Source organism: Panthera leo, chromosome B3, assembly GCF_018350215.1.
Source record: "Panthera leo isolate Ple1 chromosome B3, P.leo_Ple1_pat1.1, whole genome shotgun sequence".
In the NCBI taxonomy this organism is placed as follows: Eukaryota; Metazoa; Chordata; class Mammalia; order Carnivora; family Felidae; genus Panthera; species Panthera leo.
Genome location: NC_056684.1, coordinates 540,538 through 560,080, shown reverse-complemented (window position 1 = coordinate 560,080; position 19,543 = coordinate 540,538). Strand labels below are relative to the sequence as shown.

The 19,543-nt window shown below is 66.8% G+C and overlaps 2 protein-coding genes across 2 annotated transcripts in view; one reads left to right on the top strand and one right to left on the bottom strand.

Moving 5' to 3' along the window:
- ADAMTS7 (ADAM metallopeptidase with thrombospondin type 1 motif 7) overlaps positions 1 to 6,943 on the top strand; it is a 42,796-nt gene extending 35,853 nt beyond the window's left edge. Inside the window, 6 exon segments of the mRNA XM_042940771.1 lie at positions 236 to 1,501; positions 2,204 to 2,356; positions 2,613 to 2,786; positions 2,880 to 3,026; positions 4,365 to 4,527; positions 6,698 to 6,943. Of these exon segments, the coding sequence (XP_042796705.1) occupies positions 236 to 1,501; positions 2,204 to 2,356; positions 2,613 to 2,786; positions 2,880 to 3,026; positions 4,365 to 4,527; positions 6,698 to 6,855 (2,061 nt within the window). The 3' untranslated portion in view covers positions 6,856 to 6,943.
- A 2,082-nt stretch (positions 6,944 to 9,025) lies between these two features.
- The window catches only part of TBC1D2B (TBC1 domain family member 2B), a 66,077-nt gene continuing 55,559 nt past the window's right edge, over positions 9,026 to 19,543 (bottom strand). The window contains 3 exon segments of the mRNA XM_042940772.1: positions 9,026 to 11,735; positions 14,888 to 15,009; positions 15,157 to 15,342. Coding sequence (XP_042796706.1) covers positions 11,543 to 11,735; positions 14,888 to 15,009; positions 15,157 to 15,342 — 501 coding nt within the window. The 3' untranslated portion in view covers positions 9,026 to 11,542.

The window sequence follows — 19,543 nt, the reverse complement described above, 5'->3', positions numbered from 1 at the left end:
TTCCTGGTGGGCCCCACGGTGGGAGGGCGGTGGGACTGGGCTGCCCTGGAGAGCCACCACCGCACGCCACGGTCTGGGGCTGGGCTGGACAGGCCCAGAGACGGCTGGCCGAGGCCTCCCGCTCTGCCCTCGGCCAGCAGGCAGGGCGCCCCGGGCCATGACCTCCCCTGGCCCCGACCTCCCCTGGCCCCTGACCTCCCCTGGCCCGAGCCCCTCTCTCCGGCCTCCTCTCCAGTGCTCGGCTACGTGTGGGGACGGCGCCCGGCTCCGGAGCGTCCTCTGCACCAACGACACCGGCATCCCCTGTGACGAGGCGCGGCGGCCGGCCGGCAAGGCTACCTGCTCTCTGCCGCCCTGTCCGCGGACCCTGGACGTGCTGGGCCCCGAAGGCTCGGGCAGCGGCTCCTCCTCCAGCCACGAGTTCCTCAACGAGATCGACTTCATCCCCCCGCGCCTGGCCCCACGCCCCCCGCCCCCCTCGTCACCTGAGCCGACCGGCGTGGGCAACGCCATCGAGGAGCACCCTGGGCTGGGCCCGCCGGGGCCCGTGTTCGTCGACGATTTCTACTACGACTACAATTTCATTAACTTCCACGAGGACCTCTCTTACGGGCCCTTGGAGGACCCCGCCCCAGACCTGGCAGGTGCGGGGGACCGGACGCCCCCGCCCCAGAGCAGTCCCGCTGAGCCCCCCACAGCCACCCCCCTGCTGGCCTCAGAGCTTCCTGGGACGCCAGGAGGCGGGTCGCCTGCCCCTTGGCCCGGCCAGGCTGGCCTCTCCCCGCCCCCACCCTCAGAGCAGACCCCCGCGGACCCCCTGGTCAATTTCTTGCCTGAGGAAGACACCCCTGTTGAGGCCCCAGACTCTGGGCTCCCCAGCTTGCCCCGGCCCCCCACTCTAGCCGGTGGCACGGAGAAACCGGCCGTCCCTGGGAGCCAAAACGGGGTCCTGGGAGGGGAAGACAGCCAGAGCTGGACGTCCCCTCCGTGGTGGGAGAGGACCAACGAGCTGTCTGAGGAGGAGGGTACCGGCCCCCCCCCCAGGGCCCCACCCCACCCCACCCGCCTCACCTGCCACGGGCCCCAGCCATTCCTCCCCAGTCCCGACGCAGGATCGCTGTGGACAGCTGGGACTGTGGCCTGGGAGCCAACTCTGAACGGTGGCCTGGGGCCTGCGGACAGTGAGCTGTGGCCCGGCACGGGGGGGGCTCCTGCCCCTCCTCCTCCGCCGGTCGCTCAGCCGGAGACCCGGGACGGGGACAGCACCCCGGAGCCGGGGCCTCCCACCCCTCGGACCCCGGCAGCACCAGGAGCCTTCCTCCTGCCGGCCCCGGGCCCAGGACTCGTGGGCCCCGAGTCCCCCGGTTCCGTGGTGGTCACACCAGCTCAGGACGGCTCGGCCAATGGCAGCGTCGCCCCTGAGGCCCAGCCAGACCCCAGCCTGGCCGTGCGCCTGCCCCCTGCTGGGAATGCCAGCTGGGAAGTGGGCAACTGGAGCGAGGTAGGGGCCTCACCACCTCTGTCTCCTCCTCTGGGACCCGGGGACCGAACCCTGCCGGTGCTGGGGGAGGGAAATGTTGCCCTAGGTCACATTCTCCGTGTGCCCCTGGGGGCAGTCCACCCTATCAGGCCCGTTTCTTGTCTGAGTGGTGAGGTGTCCAGGGAGGCGCCCATCCCTGGAGTCCCCGGAGGCCCCCAGCGGCACAGGGGTCCGCCGGGAGGGCGGGTAGCACAGACGGGGGCAGCGTCCCTCACACCCGGCTGGCAAGCTCCCTGGACGGGGCGGCCATAGCCCCCCGCCCCCAGCGGCCCCTCCCCGCTCAGGCCGGCGAGGGTCTGAACTCGACAGGAAGAAGCTGGCAGGTGCCCCCACGGTGTCACTGTGCAACTCTGTTCAGACTCCTCGTCCTGGGTGGGGAGGGACAGGCAGAGACGGGAATCCAGACTCCCTTCCTCTGTGACTTCGGGGAGCAGTGAGCCTGGTCACGACGGCTGGGTCACCTCTTGTGTCCCCTGCGGGCACAGACAGTGGCTTGTGATTTCTGGTCCTCACGCACAGTCGTCTTGGGAGGTGGGTGGAGAGCCCCCTCTGCAGAGGGGGAGGCTGAGGCCCTGGCTCCACCAGGGTCCCCACCCCCCACCTGGATGGGCAGCCCCTGGCTGGGGATCTGCCCGCCCTCACGGCCCGTGCCCTGGTCCCCAGTGCTCCACCACCTGCGGCCTGGGTGCCGTGTGGAGGCCTGTGCGCTGCAGTTCGGGCCGGGAGGACGACTGTGCCCCCGAGGGCCGGCCCCAGCCTGCCCGCCACTGCCACCTGAGGCCGTGTGCCGCCTGGCACGCGGGCAACTGGAGTAAGGTTCGCGGGCCTGGGGTGGGAGGCGCCCGGCTGCCATCGTGTGCTCATCCGGTCCCCTGCCTGGTCCCTGCTCGGTTCCCTGCGACCTGCCCCAGCCCCCCTCCCCCCCGTACCTGCCGTCACCCTCGGGACCTCGTCGTCACCCGCTCTGCGTTGCGCCCTGTCCACCCGCCCCGGGGCCGGGCGGAGGATGGGGTCCCGCAGGCCGCGCGCGCTCGTGCGTGGGGTACGCTCACCCGTGCTGCTCGGCCCGCAGTGCTCCCGCAGCTGTGGCGGAGGGTCCTCGACGCGGGACGTGCAGTGCGTGGACACGCAGGACCTCCGGCCTCTGCGGCCCTTCCACTGCCAGCCGGGGCCGGCCGTGCCACCGGCGCGCCGTCCCTGCGGCGCCCAGCCCTGCCTCAGCTGGTACGTCTCTTCCTGGAGAGAGGTGAGGCCTGGGGGCCGGGGCGGGGCAGGGGTGGGGGTGGCCTCGGCCCCTAGAAGCGCCCTCAGCCCGTTCCCTGCCGTCGCGCCCTCCTAGTGCTCGGAGGCTTGTGGCGGTGGCGAGCAGCGGCGTCTGGTGACCTGCCCGGAGCCGGGCCTCTGCGAGGAGGCCCTGAGACCCAACAGCACGCGGTCCTGCAACACCCAGCCCTGTACCAAGTGGGTGGTGGGGCCCTGGGGCCAGGTGAGCCGCCCGCGGAGGAGGGGCGGGACAGGTGCCCGGCAGCCACCGCTTGGTCCTCCGCCCTAGGCGTCCATTCTGCTCACCGCAGACGCGGGCGGTGGCCACACAAGGTCCCCACCCTGCTGCTGGGGACAGAGGAAGAGGACCGGGCGGGTTCTCTGGCGCGGAGGACTCTGGGGGTGAGGCCCGAGGGGAGCACCCGACGCAGGGGGGCGGGAACGGAAGCCGTGAATCTTCAGGGACCCCAGCGGAGGCCTAGGCGGCAGCCGGGGTGGAGGAGGGGCCGGCGGGGGGCCCCCCGGCTCGGGGGTTCCAGCACCTCCGGCCGCCCAGTGACTCCGGGCCGGTGGCTCTGCCTTGCGGGGCCGCTGTTTCTTCGTCTTCGACAGCGGGGGGTGAAGGTTAACACGATGAGGCCCTCAGCCCAGGGCCTGGCACCAAGTGTCAGAGATGAAACCTGTTTGGAGGGTTTTTTACCACCTCGGACCCTAACGGATCAGAATAAAGCCTGACTCCGGACAGAGGGCTCCCTTGAGAAACTTTCTGCCTCCCCCCCTCCCCCACCGCACTGCCCCGGGGCCGTGGTGGGTCCTCCAGGCCCTGTCCCTGTCCCTTGTCCCTGTCCCTGTCTCTGTCTCGGGCCTCCTGGGCCTCCACGCAGGTGTACCTCCTGCAGGTAAATGCCAGGTGGGCTCTGAGGAGGCAGGGGAGGGTGCTGTCAGGTGCAGGGACTGGCTCCAGGGGATGCCCCCCCCCCCCCCCACCGTGCTCGGCCCCTCACCTCTGCCCCCTCCCCCCCCCCCAGTGCTCACCCCCTCACCTCTGCCCCCCCCACAGTGCTCACCCCCTCACCTCTGCCCCCCCACAGTGCTCGGCCCCTCCCCCCAGCCCCCTCCCCCCCCACAGTGCTCACCCCCTCACCTCTGCCCCCCCCACAGTGCTCACCCCCTCACCTCTGCCCCCCCACAGTGCTCGGCCCCTCCCCCCAGCCCCCTCCCCCCCCACAGTGCTCACCCCCTCACCTCTGCCCCCCCCACAGTGCTCACCCCCTCACCTCTGCCCCCCCCCACAGTGCTCACCCCCTCACCTCTGCCCCCCCCCACAGTGCTCACCCCCTCACCTCTGCCCCCCCCCACAGTGCTCACCCCCTCACCTCTGCCCCCCCCCACAGTGCTCACCCCCTCACCTCTGCCCCCCCCCACAGTGCTCACCCCCTCACCTCTGCCCCCCCCCACAGTGCTCACCCCCTCACCTCTGCCCCCCCCACAGTGCTCACCCCCTCACCTCTGCCCCCCAACAGTGCTCGGCCCCTCACCCCTGCCCCCTCCTCCCCCACAGTGCTCGGCCCCCTGCGGTGGCGGTGTGCAGAGACGCCTGGTCAGGTGTGTCAACACCCAGACTGGGCTGCCCGAGGAGGACAGTGACCAGTGTGGCCACGAGGCCTGGCCTGAGAGCTCCCGGCCGTGCGGCACCCAAGACTGTGAGCTCGGCGAGGCTCCACGTGAGTGCTTCCTTGCGGTGGCTGTGCCGGGGTGGGGCGGGGCGGGGGGGGGGGGGGGAGCGTGACGGGGCACGAGGGAGACGGGACCCCCTGTCCAGCTGCCGCCCCCACGGCACTGGCTGGCTGAGAACGGTGAGGCCGCGGGTTACCAGGCAGGAGCCGGGGCAAGGCCAGGGTCGGAGGCAAGGGGGTCCGGCCCACCGCACCCCGCGGGCGGCTCCCTCTGGCACAGGAAGAGGGGCGGTGGCCGACCTGGCCCCCAGGTTGCCTTGTGGCCTGGAGCAAGCTCCTCCTTCCTCTGGGTCTCGGTCACCTGCCGAGTGAGGCCAGGGACGTCCCCGGGACGCCCCGGCTCTGGCTGAGCCCCCCGCCCCACCCCACCCCCGCTCCGGGCTGGAGGGGGGCGGGCGGTGCAGCCACACACAGCCGCCTCCCTTCCAGGGTCCTGCTGGCTGCTTCCTGGCCAGCTGCGTCCTGCTGGAGGAGGGCCCGGCCAGAGGTGGCTCTGCACACACGCGGGCGCACAGCCGCCTTCCGGCAGCCCCGGCGGCCCGAGCCGTGCCGAGCACGGGAGACCGGGCTCCTCACCAGCTGTGCGGCCTCGGGCCCCACTTCCCGGCGCATAGAGGGGCCGAGGGCCCCCGTGCTCGGGGACGGGGTGGGTAGAGCAGAAGCCAGGTCCCGGGCGGGGGAGGGCCCAGGAGGTGCTCAGGGAGGGTGGCCCTCTCCCTCTGCTGCCCGGTCCCCGTCAGCCGCTGCCGCCACTGCAGCCGGGGGGTCAGGAGGAGAGCCCAGCCGCTTCTGTGCCTGTCAGCTGCCCGCCCCCCCCCCCGCCACCCCCGGGACATAGGACAGTGTGCGGTGCTCAGGCTGGCATTCAGGGCCTCCGGGCTGTGCCCCCCACCCCGGCTGCCTCCTTGGGCGGTTCCGCCCAGGCCGCTGCGAGGGGTGGTCTGGCCTCCTCAAATCCCAGGCTCAAGGCCCAGCGGAGACGCCACCCGCCCCGACCCCCAGCATCTGCTCAGCAGCGGCTCACGGCCCCTGCCGCACGCAGCCCGGGCCCCAGCTCCTTCCCGCCCTTCACGCCTGGGCTCAGTGCCAGGGGCACTTGGGCAGCCGTGCTGTCTGGAGGAGAGGGCCAGCTGGGGGAGAGGGTAGGAACAGAGGCCTTTGGGGCCTACAGCCAAGCTGGCCGGGTGTCCCGGGGGCCAGGGGGCGGGCTGCGAGGAGGCGATGGGGGGAGGGGGGCTAGGTGTTTCCTGACCGAGTGAGTAGTTGAGGGTGGAGGCCAGCTGGGGTTACTTGGACACCGAGATCCTGGAGCCCCAGGATGTTGTGACGGTTTGTGGGGTGGCGAGGCAAGACATTCAGAAAGCCTGGAAACTCCAGGGCGTGCGGTCACCGTGGTGAGGCAGCTGACATAGCGTGGCCCACATCCGCCTGTCTGTGGAGGTGGGGGTTGTTGGCAGAGAAGGGAACTGCCCCCCCAGGAGTGAGGAAGCTCGCTTGAGGTCACACAGCGGGAACAGGATGCAGGTCCACAGATGCCGTAGCTCAGACCCGCGGCCAGGAGCGGGGGCGGAGGAGCCAGCCTGCCGCAGGGGCCCTCTGTGTGGCCCAGGGGATGTCCCAGGCCCGCGGCGTGGCTGCCTTCTTGCTCCTCCCGCACCCGGGCGTCTGTGGCACTGAGCCGGGCAGCTGGGGGACGTCAGTGGCAGCGGGGGCGAGGCCGGGAGGGCTGGAAGCAAACCGCTTCCCGAAATAGCTCCGATAAGCACAGGGCGGGAGGGCCAGCCAGGCCCCGGTCTGCCTCCTCCCTCCGTCCCTCCGTCCCTCCGTCCCTCCTCGGGAGGCTGTGTGGCCCAGGTCACGCCAGGGATGGGGAGGGGCAGCAGGCTCTTTGCCTTCTCAGGAGCCTTTGAGATGGTCACGGGTGGCATCTCGGGGCCTTTCTTCTGGAAACCTGAGGGCGGGCAGGTGGGATGGGGCCACAGCAACAACTGGGGACTGGCACCTCCGGGCCCAGAGGGCTCAAGCCCTTGGGGGTGGCCGCCAAGCCCCTGAGGCTCCTGGCCACCCTGATCCTGGGGACATCCCAGGTGGAGGAGGGAAGGGAGCAGGTGTGGCTCCTCCTGAGGACCCCACCCCACCCCACCCCACCCCACTCCAGGCTGTGAGCGGGATCGCCTGTCCTTCGGCTTCTGTGAGACCCTCCGCCTGCTGGGCCGCTGCCAGCTGCCTGCCGTCCGCACCCAGTGCTGCCGCTCCTGCCCCCTACCAGGCCACGGGGTCCCCTCCCGCGGCCATCAGCGTGTCGCCCGCCGCTGACCCACTCCAGCCAGGCCAGGCTGCACGAACAGACCGTCCCAGACGCACGGACCTCATGCCCCAGTGCGGGCTGCACCCCAAAGGTGCTAACCCGGCCCGCTGATGGCGGGCTAGGGATCTCTCACCCCAAGAAAGGTATTTTTTTAACAGTCTGCAGAACGTTATTATTGTTACACATAAATGAGCACTATGGTTTCGAGCACGGCGTGACTTCCTCTTGGATTGGGAGAATTTCAGGTCAGACCCCCTGGTCTCTGTCCTCCTGACTCACCACCCTTCACGTGCTCCTCGGGGAACCCCTAGAAGAGGTGCTTGGTGGCCTCCTTGGGAGGTCTTCTGGCAGGAGTACAGCTTGGCAAAGGCGGGGGTGGGCGGGGGTCCTGGGCCACGCTCTTTCCGCCCCTTCAAGTCGCTCGCCCACCCCCCCATGTCTCCACTCCAGGAGAGACCTGTGTTTCACAGTGAATGGGTCACACCCTCCCTCGAGCAGTAAGGCCCTCTGGTCTCCAGCAGGGGCTGTCCCCTGGGATGATCGCGATGGGGTCCGGGACACCCTGTCTGGTTCCTGGATGATGGCGATGGGGTCCGGGACGCCCTGTCTGGTTCCTGGCCCTCGCCACTTCGGCTGTTACCTGCACCAGGGGGAGAGACGGGGTGCAGGTAGGAGATGGGCGGCCACATCCTTCCTGGTCCCCGCTTGTCCCTTTCCCACATCTCCATGTTCAGAGACAGATTTGGGGGGGGGGGGGTTCCTGCCCCGCCAACCCCAGCTGCTGGGCTCCTGTGCCGCTGACCCGTGACCTAACACCTGCCCACCAGAGCCCCCTTCTTGCCGGACAGACCTAGGTCCACGGAGGCAGGCGTGAACAGCAGATGGCAGGTGGGCACCGGGTGCTCTGGGGAGTATTCTGGGCTCGAACCAGGAATGAGGCGGCTGGGGGCGGGGGGGGGCGGCCCAGCTGCTCCTCCAGGAAGTGGCCTGGGTAGGCTCCAACCCTTACCTCTGGCTATGAGTCTTGAACTTGACCCTCTTACACGGTGCTCACAAGCCCTACTCCTGGAGAGCGTAGACCCCTTCTTCACGTGGGGGACACCGAGGCTGAGAGAGGCCCCGGCCCCCCGCCCCGTGCACACCGGGGGACACCACATTCAGTTCCACGGCATGTGCCGTTCACGGCGGTCCTTAGGCCGCGGTAGCGAGGGCCACGCGGCCACTTGTGCATCAGAGGCTGAAGCCACCAGCAGGCGTCTGTCACGGGGCGGTCCCTACGTGGAAGGCACGGAGGGAGAGGTGCCCAGCCGCTCCCCGGCTTCCCGTTCTCCGCACACAGCACCCTTCCGGTAACACCCCCTCGCCGCCGGCTGCAGAGCCCCGCCCGCTCTGCGTGGGTCTGGCCCAAGCCCCCTTCCACCTGAGCTCTGGGCTGCCCCCAGCAGGAAGACGGCTTTGGCAGAGCTAGTCACTCTGAGGTCACTTCAGGAAAGCGAGTCACGGGGGCTTGAGAGAGTCCCGGGATCCTGCGCTGGGGGAGGGGCAGCAGGCTTCCTTCCTGTGTTTGCAGCAGCTCTGGGGACCCACGCTCTGTGACGGCCTCCGTACGGGCGCCTGACCCACACCGAGCAGGGGCGAGAGCCAGAGGGCACGGCCCGGGGGTCCCAGTGCCGGCTCCGCTCCCGCTGCTGTGGCCGCAGGAACCCCCAGCCTCACAGAGTCTGACCTGGAGACTCTCAGCGGGCCCTCGTCTGCTCCGTCCGGGAACCCTCCCTGGAGCCCCCTCCCCCACACCGTGGAAAGACATTTGGTCTTAATCATCGTGGTGTGTTTTTTCCGATGATGGGGGCTGAGGGGGATGGCGTCCCCGGTGGCAGCCGAGCGGTCAGCCCAGACGAGAGGCAAACAACCCATGACTCAGGCGGGGCACGGCACAGCTGTGACCCGGGGGGCTGCTCCAGACACAGGGCGGCTCCCGGCCGAGGCCCCCCCATCTGCCAGCTCGGCCTCGGCTGCCGGGGCTGCGCCGCGAGGCGAGGCGTCTCGTCCCACACACCCCGAAAGAGCAAACCAAGGGCACGGACCTAAACACCCTGCTGGCAGGTCGGGGAGGCCCCTGTCCCCCTAAGCCCTGGGGTGAGCCCCATCACAAGCGATTATAACCACATTTCAAACCACAATGTTATACAAATTAGTAGTTTATTTGGCTTTTTAGTAGGACCGTTCCAAAGTTTAACTGGAAGACGAGCACAGAAGCTGCAGAGACATGAAGGAAAGTCACCTGCCAGCAGCCCCCCTGCCGGCACCCCCCCCCCCACCCCAGGCTGGCCGCCGCCCAGGGCACCCGGGGAAGACCACGCGGCGCAAAGCCAAGGGTGGGGATTTGTGCAATACACACGTTTAGCTTCAAAAAGGAAAACGCGCTGGCTATCTGCCTAGAATATTTCCTATATTGATACAATGGAGGAGAATCCAGTCTCGGTCCAGCCCCAGCGGGTGCTGGACAGCTGTCCGCATGGCCGCAAGTGACCAGGGAGGTGCTACCCGGGGAAGCGGCCCCAGCATGAGCCAGAGGCGGGATGCCCGGGGCCCAGGAGTGGGGAGCCACGTCGTGCTCAGGGTTATACACAAATACAGGGAGCCGTACACAAGACTCGTTATATAAAATAGACGTACGTCATCTAGAAAAACCTCGATACAAAGTCTATAAAAATATAAACTGTAGTGAAAAAATATACAAAAGTATTAACATGTTCAACCCATGAAACAAAAACACATCCACGTGCAAGCTGGCAGGTGCCCCCCCCAACACGTTGAGGGAATCCCCTTGGCCACGGTACACGCGTTTGGGCAAGAAGCGTCGCCACGAGACCCAGCCTGCAGGGGCCCTGGGCCGGTGCTGAGGCTGCCCCATCGGGACGCTGCCCGCCCGGTGGAGGGGGCAGGAGAGGGGGCCGTTCCGGGCCCTGTGGTTCTGGAGCGACGGCCCCATCCTGTCCAGTCCGGACACCCGGAGGCCAGCACCCCTGGCCCGTTCCCCCGACCCCTCGGCTTTCGCACCAACTTCCGGCCTCGGACGAGTGCCTGGAGGCAGCAGCACAGCCCGGCCAGCCGCTCCCTGAAACCACGACTCCAGCCACATACAGCGGGAACCTGGGCCCGACCCACGTTTTTAAGATGCATCTTTCTGGGGCAAGACGGACAAAACCAGCGGCACCGTCACCTCCGGGAAATCGATCCGGAAAGTACGGTCTGATCCGGCCGCACATCCTCACCGCTGTCCCCAGGCCGGCAGCTGCGTGGGGGCCAGGGCAGGGGGTCCGCGAACGGCAGTGAGGACGCCACCAGCGGCTCCCAGGAAACGAACAATGGTGCAACGTGTCTGATACCCGAAAATCAAGTCAACCAACCTACGGACGGAAACTCGGTCCGTGGAGATGCGGACCCGGCTTGGACCCTGCTCAACGCTGGCGACGGGACATCCCTACTTGGGAAAAAAGCGCTTCAAATTCCATCGGTTCAGCACTCAGGCTGCATCGAACACATCAACTAAGGGCTGTTTCCAGCTTCTCCAGGTAGTGTAAAAATCCCACTTGAAGTCATTTCTTCCCTATTTGAGCAATACTGTGCCAGGAAACGGTGTCACACGTCCGCGTCAGGGACGGTCCTCGCTGTGATAAGGCAGAAGTCCGCTTCCTTGGGCAAAGCCTGTCTCCGGGGCTTCAAACAGCTAGCACTCCGTCTCCGGAGCGGCCTGGGCGGCGTGACCCCCACGGCCTCGGGGATGAGCAAGGACGCCGCCAGAGCGGATGCCCGTGGGCAGCACTGGGGAGGGGACCCGAGCGGCGCCCCAAGCCCCGGCAGCTGCCTCCCCCCACGCCAGCAGGTGGAGGAGACCTCGACCGTCACCTGGAACCTGCACCACGGCCCCGCCCTGTCCCCTCTACCGAGGCCCCAGGGCGGGGCCTGCTTTGCGGGACGGCTCCCTCCACAGAAGGATCTCACAGAGATCTGCGCCAGGCAGAGGGCAGGCTGAGGGCAGGCGAGCCCAAGCTGGTGCCCAGGAGGGAGTGAGGGCTGTCTGGAAAGCCAGGCCCTTCGCTGCTTGAAATGCTGTGCACGGAAGGGCCAGGGCCGTTCCAGAGTTGAGGCAAGGCCGCCTGCCCGCAGGGAAGATGTGTGGGTTTTCTACAGGCCGCTTCTGAGCGTGGGACGCACTTGCTTTTCTAGGAAAGGCCCCTCTTCACTACCCTCGTGCCCCCGGAGCAGCCACACTGTAGCCCGGGAGTGCGCGAAGCACAGCGTGGCTGCTCGGCCGGCGGAGGCCCTCGGCTGCACCGGGTGCAGGAGGAGCGAGACAGGGAGGCGCCCGGGACGGGGTCCCGGGGGCGCGAGCCAATGACCCACCCGGCTGACACGTGCTGTCAACAGGGCCAGGAAAACATCCAGCCAGTTCACCTGGGGGCGCGCGCAGCCACGCGCCACGGCACGGAAGACGGTCGTAAACGGGACAAACCCCACCGCAAGTGGAGAGGAGAAAGTGCGGCGTGGCCCTGGATGTCTGCCCGGCAGACCTCCAGAGACCACGGGCGTTACATTCGGGCTTTAAAGGAGCAGAGACGTCTCCGCGGTCACCCTTCGGCACACTTTGGTTGTGAGGGCAAGAGCAGCATCGTGGGGGGTGGGGACGGGGACTCAGGTGTCCTCCTCATCGCTGACCAGCTCACCCTTATCAGGGCTGGCGTCCCGTTCACGCAGGAAGTCCTCCCGGATGGCCTCCAGCTCCGTCAGCTCCAGCCGGACCTTCTCCAGGTGGTAGGTGCGCCGGTTCCGGATCTGGCGCAGGGGGAACGGGTTCAGGTCCCCGAAGGAGATACTGATCAGTTTCCTGGAAGGACACAGGACAGGGTCGGAGCGTCAGCAGGGCAGGACACGGGATGGGACCCCAGCGGGCGTATCGCCTGGAGGCCAGCCCTTCTCACGCACAGGCCACGGGGCCGGCCCTGGGCCACGGCCTGGACTCAGACGCGCGCTCGCTGTGTTGCGGGGCAGGTGACGTCCCTTCCCTTTCTGGTTTCTGATTCCTCGTCGAAAGGCTGGGATACGTTAGTGACCTTCCCGAGGTCTGGGGTCACCAGAGCTGCCACCACAACACGCACACAAGGACGGCGCCCGGCACTTGCCTGTGACTGCAGGGCCGGCGAGCCCGAGCCCGAGCCCGAGCCTTCGGGACCAGCAGAAGGATGGCCCGGAGGGCCGTCTCGGGCCTGACCAGGGAGCAGCGGATACCCAGGAGCCACACAACGAGGCTCGAACACGTCTGCAGACAGATGTGGACTCTATGGTTTCCTACTATCCTGGGATCAAGGCACCGATTTACAGTAAACGGTTTAAAATCACAGAAACGGGGCTGTAGCTGCTGGCCAGTGGTTTAGTAAGATCAGAACGAGAAGGTGCCCCAGGGCCCGGGGCCGGGTGCAGCCCCTGATTCGTCCAGTCCAGGGGCTTGTCTTCCCAGCCACAGGGCCCTGGCGCACCTCCAGACCCCGGAGAGGCTGTGAGGACAGAGCCAGCGGCCACGGGTGGCCTGCCACCATCCACCCACGTGGGCTGCCTTGATAGAAGTTTATTCTAGAAGGTGTAATGTTAAGGGAGGGTGTAGCCTTTGGCATTTCTCCCTACTGAATTTCCAAACACCTACTCCTTAGCCGGACTCCAGAGGACTCCCTGTGTGAGGTCGAAGGTCAGGAAGGCCACCTTCAAATGCCAAGCTTCCCAGGCTGTTCTAGAACACGGGCACGTGGGAGAACAGGACAGGCCTCCACAGAGCCGTGCCTCCTACTGGGCTCTGCCGGCCGGGGCCGCAGGGGTCTGTGAACGGAAATGTGAGCCCAGACCCGGGACCCAGGGCCACACGACCAGCTCCTTTTCCTACAGCCACGAGTCGCAGACTCCACGCACCTGAGAGCCGGCCTCCAGCCCCCTCTATGGGAGGCAAACAACACTAGGTTATTTTCACAGAGCCTCCGGTGGGACCGTGCTGCCGGGGCCTGTGAGCCCAGCGGGCAGGGCAGAACACTCCGCTCTGCGGCCCGGTCAGGAGATGAGAGCTATCCCATGGTCAGCCCAGGCTGAAGGCCCCAGGGGCCCCGACTCGAGACCGGTTTAATCCGTTGACCCGCTGTCTCCTGAGCACGCGGGACGCAGCACCCGCGCCCTCCTTTCTTACGGAGCCGCTCGGTTACGTGCAATTGCTCCCCTGGACCCGCCAGCCTGGGGAGCCGAGTGAAACACCCGGGTCGCCACCCAGCCACGGGGACGGGGTTTCTGAGGCCGACGGCCGGGCGGCTGTGCCCGAGGCCGCTCACGAGGTGGCGCTGCAGAGCCTGCGGGAGGCGCTGCCGGGAGGGTGGGGGGGCACATCCTGCAGCCTGGGCCCGAAGGGAGGTTAGGGGACCCTGACCTGATGGAAGGGTGGCGCACGCTCTCGGCCTGCTCTCTCTCAGGCTTTGCTCCCTGGCTTTTCATTTGGCGAAACCGAGGCCACTACCGCCGATACGTCAAGCTGCCTGAAAATCCTTACAAACCGCGATGCCTTCTGGGCTGTCGGGCGTGGCCTCAGCCATCAGCCCCTTCGCTCGCAGCGTCCCCTCCCCGGGACCTGGGCCCAGCCCCTGCCCCAGAGCCCTCCTGCGGCCGGGCTCCCCCAGCGCCGGTGCCCTGAGGGCCTGCGGCTTCTCGCGGGGCCAGCCAAGAAGAGGGGCACCTGCCAGCTTACTGGGGGGCCCTGCGGGCTTTCAAGCAGGTTGTGACACATCAGTGGACGAGAAACCCACGTGGTGAATCATGACAAGCGTTTTGTAACAGGAAGTTAGAAACCTCAACATCTAACACAGACCTTTAGCAAGAACCACAAACATTTCAACAAACCGTTTCACTTCTATACGCTCTGGCACGGGCAGTTCACGTTCTGATATGAAACGGTCTTATGAGCTACAGTCCAAAAAGTCTGAGGGGCGCCTGGGGGGCTCAGTCGGTTAAGCGTCCGACTTTGGCTCAGGTCACGATCTGGCAGTCTGTGAGTTCGAGCCCTGTATCGGGCTCTGCGCTGACGCCGCGGAGCCTGCTTCGGACCCTCTCTCTCTTCCTCTGCCCCTCCCCCTGCTCGCATTCTTTCTCTCAGAAATAATTTAGAAACTAATCTGAAAACGTATGTGAGCCACAGACGCTTCTCTGCGGAAAAACTCATGGCTTCCTCACGGGTAGATAAACCTGACACGGAACACGGTCATGTGCAGGGAAAGGCGGCCCTGTACCACATGGGCAGCAGTGAACTGTACCCCACCTTGGCCGTGGGAGCCCCTGGCGAGTCCCCAGGGCAGCCGCCAAACGCGGTCGGGGGCACACGCACAACACGGACACGATCCGCTGAGGCCTGGGGCCCGGGCCAGAAGCCCGGGGTTCCCCAAACTCCGCTTCCTGTTCCACGCTCTAGTCTACCCCCTCCGCCCCCCACCCCCCTTCCCCAGGCCCCGGGTCTCCTCTCCGGTGCCAGCCCTCCTGTCTTCCCGACACTTGGGGGATGAAGCCCGTCCTGCTCCGCCACGGCCCCAGACCCGCTGCCTCTCACCTCCACTCCTCAGGACCCCTTTGCCCAGGACACCCTCTCTTTGGGGTCCCCCCGGCCCCGCTCACCCCCACCTTTCCCCTGCACTTGTCCCATCTGGGCTCCCCCCACGGCAGCCCTGAGCCTGTCACGCCAGTGGTCTCCCCTAGGTTTTTCACGTGAGATGTCCGTCCTCGGTCACCGTGGCCCCCGTGCCCCGGACGCTCAGTAAAGGCTTGCTGGACAAATAAAGATGCTGCTTTGCTGCTGGGACTGATGTTCACTGGGGAAAAAATAAACTGTCCTCTATCCTCCCCCCGCCCCTCCCCATCACTGGAGGCCACCTGGTGTCCCCAGCCTGTCCCCACCCTTTCCTCGGGAAGCAGGGACCAGCGCTCCCGCTCTCGCCACGCCCCCCGCCCCCAAGGACGCACCTGGCGTCGAGGACGGTGCGCGTGAAGTGACGGAGATACTTGAAAATGGACATGGAGTCCTGCAACCTCAGGATCTCCTCCTCCTTGTATTTAAAAAGAGCCAGGGCAAAGCGGAAAATGACCTGTGGGCGGGACAGAGACACCTGTGAGCAGAGGCACACCTGGGCCCGGCCGGGGCGGGCCTGTGACCCCGGCCCCACGGCGGCCCCTCACGCACCCGGGCAGCTGGCCACCACCGCGCTGCCCAGAAACCCGGCGAACAGACCCACCTTTGGTCCCTCATAGAGGAAGGAGTCCCAGATCTTAAAGAGGACGTCACTCACGACGCTGTCCACGAACACCACCAGAAACCAGTTGAACGTGATGAGGGTGTAGTCGACTTTGTGCTGTTCCAGGTGGCTGTGCAGACGGGGTAGCTTCTCGCTCAGGAGGTCTCTGAACACCCGCTGGTCCACCTGGGGAGGGGTCGGAGGCGGAGGAGTGGGTGCGCTCGGGCACGCCGCCTGAGCCGCGCACGGGGGACCTCACGCCCGCAGGCGCGCCCACCCCCGGGCCTGAAACCCACTCGTGTGCCCCAAACACCCAAGAGCGCAGGCCGCTATGATCCGCTACTGAGCCGGGAGAAGAGTCGGCCCGGCCGCTGCACGCGAGACCTAGGGTACATGGGTCACAACCGAGTCCCAGGCCCAAGAGTTAGTGTGACAGCAGCACAGCCGTCCCACAGATGTCACAGGGCGCGAAGCACTGCCTGCACCTCGCAGCGGCTGCCGCCCCAGGACACCTGCACAGACCGCTCCAGGGCACGCGAGGGCGCCACGTGATGCAGCCGGCGCGTGCTCCCCTAGAGGGGTCTCCCCGGAAGCCTCGCCCCTCTCGGTGGGCAGGGTCAGCACCACCCGCTAAAGACCGCGCCTGCGCATTTGAACGACGGCGCCGGGACAGCACGCGCCTGAGGCCGGGGCTCGGGCCAGTGCTGGCCACCTTCAGGGGCTGAAGGTGGGCAAGGGAGGACAGCAGACTGTGGGACGTGACCCTGGGATGAGCGACCACCGGACAAGTGACCACATAACGAGTGACTGCGGGACGAGTGACCCCAGGACGAGTGTCCACGGGACGAGTGACCGCGGAATGAGTGACCACGGGATGAGTGCGGGACAAGCGCCCCCAGAACGAGTGTCTGTGGGACAAGTGCCCACGGGATGAGTGGCCCTGGGACGAGTGACCACGGGACAAGTGACCCCAGAATGAGTGACCGTGGGACGAGTGACCATGGAACGAGTGACCACGGAAAGAGTGACCATGGAACGAGTGACCACGGGATGAGAGCAGGACAAGTGCCCCCAGAACGAGTGTCTGCGGGACAAGTGCCCCCAGGACGAGTGACCACAGGACAAGTGACCGCGGGATAAGTGACCCCGGGATGAGTGACCACGGCACAAGCAACCCCAGAATGAGTGACTGCAGAACGAGTGACCACAGAATGAGTGACCGCAGAACGAGTGACCACGGGATGAATGCGGGACAAGTGACCGCGGAATGAGTGACCACGGGATGAGTGAAGGGCAAGTGCCCCCAGAACGAGGAACCGCGGGATGAGTGACGGGAACAGACTCCTTCTGCCAGGAGGGGTAGGGCTGGGCTGAAGAGGAGGGGCGAGAAGCCACCCCCACGGCGCGAGAAGCGCCCCGTATCCGTCAGGCGGCAGGCGGCACCTCGTGCTCGAGGCTGTCCAGGCGCAGAGGGCCGGGTGCGGAGCAGCTGGCAGCAAGCACCGCTCGACCTGTGTTCAGCCCCAGCCCCGCCGGCTCGGGAGGTGGCGGGGCGCGGGGGGGAAGGAACGCGCCGGGGGACACCGGGGGACACCGGGGGACACCAGGGGACACCAGGGGACAGGGTCCTCGGTGCCGGCCAGGTCCTGGTGCACAGCGGATGGAACGATGGAGAAGGCGCGAGCAGCCGGCAGGGATTTGGGAAGCAGGGCGCTGTGGGGGCAGAGGGGCACACGAGCTGTCCCCGCTTCAGGGCGGCCCACGCGGTGACCCCTGTAGGACACATACAGTCCACGCACGCGCTGCCCCGACGGGACGCAGCAGCCACCGAACGGGGCAACTCGCCGGAGCCGTGACGCGAAGCAGACAGGACACCTCACGCCCCCAACGCCCATACCTAAGGGGAGGTGGGGGAGGAGCAAAAAGGGAGCACATCAAAATGCCAACCGTGGTCTCCCTGGTAGAGTAACGCGGTTTTCATCCTGCTCTTACCGTCTCTCCTCGGGAGCTTCTGCGACTTTCTCAGTTGGGGAGAGAGTCTCTTCAGTTTACGATTCCCTTTCCGGGACAACACGAGGCACAGTTCATCTCAAATCCACATACTTAAGATAGGTTTTTCCCTTCCGCCTGTTGTAACTGCGAGTTTTTTTTAATTCTGAACATTATGACAGACCCTTAAAGCATCGTCTGAATCTGACGTCAAGCACTCCACAGGAGGGGAGTCTGACGCTCATCTGACAGATGTGGAAACTGGGGCACGGGGCCGCGCCCCACAGCGGGGAGGGCCTGGCTCAAGGGAACCAAGACAAAGGCTCCTTCCTGACGCTGGAGTAAGTTTCGGAGTAAGACCTTCTCCTTCTGAAACACAGTCATCTGAGACTTTGAGTCTCTGAAGCTACCGGCTCCCGGGTGTCTGTGATACACGGGACATTACTTACTGGCCCCCTCACTCCCACAAAACAGCGACTGCTGCCTGTTAACGGCTCACTTCCCAGTTTATACACTGGCGAAACTAGCCTCTCGGTCGCTTAGCAGACTGAGGCGGTCACCGGAGGACCAGATGACTCTCCTGGGATCACTGGGCCCAGAGCCCAGGCCCTGCTCTCCTCCCCGGCCTTCCAGGAGGAGTGGACAGAGGTCCAGACCCCAGCCTGGGCCTTGGTGGTAGCTCCTCGGGCAAGGTGCTTAGCGTCTCTGAGCTCCGCTGGTCTCCCAAGGAGGAGGGGGGCCGTGATGCCCGCATCCGGATGGTTTTGTGCAGATGCGAGGGGGGCTCGCTAAGTGCCCCCGGCCGGAGAGCTCGCTCACGCACCCTCCGCGCTCACCGTGCCGCGTGCCCGCGATATCGAAGTGAACGTCAGGGCCGCTGACCAGCTACAGGACCAGCAGGCACACGGGGAGGGTCCCGTCAGACAAGCGCTGTCCCCGAGGCCCCGGACCAGAGCAGCGGGCGGCCCCAGAGGGGCAGGACGCAGCACCGAGGAAGCGGTGCTCAGCGCCCAGGGCAGGTGCTCCCCAGGATGCAGGCAGGGCAACGGTGACCTAGGGAGTCACGTCTTCACCCGAGGTCAGGGCGTGACCGGCGAGCAGGTGTTCCGTCACAAGGGGGCACGGCTGACCCCAGGAGTGACAGTTATACAGGAAGGCAGGGCACCCTGACAAGGGTCAGGGGTCAAGGGGGAGCAGGGATGAGAGCCACCAGGCAGGCGGCAATGACCAGAAGCTAACCGCAGGGACGCGGGGGGCGAGAAATGAGGGGGAGTCCAGGCTGGTGGACTAGCGGGCGCAGAGGGCAGGCAGTGACAGAGGCCACGACGAGGACCCGGTCTGAAGGCAGACGTGCAGACCTAAAGCAAAACTCAGGCAGGGGCCAGCCAGGCGGACAGAGCCTACTCCCAGTATTTACAACCGAGACCCTGAGGGATTTTACCCAGGAAAGTCACACAGCGACAGAGAAGCTGAGAAGCCAGGCGGCTGCTGGTGGCCCAGAGGCAAGGGCAGGAAGTCACCCCCAGACTGGAACAGGGAGGCCCCTCCCGCACGGGGGCGGGGAGGGGGGACAGTAGACAGGAGTGGGCACCGCGGAGGAGTCAGACCCACTGACGGGCGGTGCCCGTGATGAGCGGGGAGAGGACTACCCTCAGTCCCCTCCTGCCACCCGCCTATCCCCCGCCGGTGCCTCTGCTGGCCTCCGCAGGGCCGTGAAGGTCAGGCCTACGAGCAGGATTGCTAGTTGGGGAGCAGGGACGGCGGCCCCAGCCCAGCCCAGGGCTGCTCTGGAGCCAGAACTGCCCCCGAGGACACAAGCCTGGGCTCTCCCGCCCCTTCGTCCTCGGGCGCCGGGTGTTGTGGGCATGTCTCCCGCCAGGGGGGTGACTGCCAGCCCCGCTGCCTGCTCCCAGGAAGGAAGTGACCGCGGCAGAGCCCCGATGCAGCCTGTCGGCATGAGACACAGGTCTGTCACAGGGGTCCCTGCTGGCCTGGCCGAGACTTCCTGAGAACCACACGGCCATCTGGGACCCGTCCCACTCGAGCCACCTTCCTGTCCCTGGTCCCTGGTCTGGGGGCTCCCCCGCCTCCCTGCTCCCTCCCTGGTCCTTCGCAGGTGCCCCCCCCTCAGAAATCTCTGGCTTGCCTACTCCTGCCCCCGGACTCCCCAGGAAGGCTGCACCGGGGAGAGGGCATGGCTATGGCGGGGGCGGGGGGGGGGGGGACAGCTTGTGCTGGGGAGAGAGCAGGGCTATGGGGGGGGACACCTGTGCCCAGGGAGGGAGACAGCAGGACTGCCGGGGACGGGGGGGGGGGGGGGGGGGGGGGACAGCTGTGCCCGGTGGGACTTTCCCTGCCCGGTCACACTCAGCCAGGCCCGGGGTCTGCAGCACGCCCT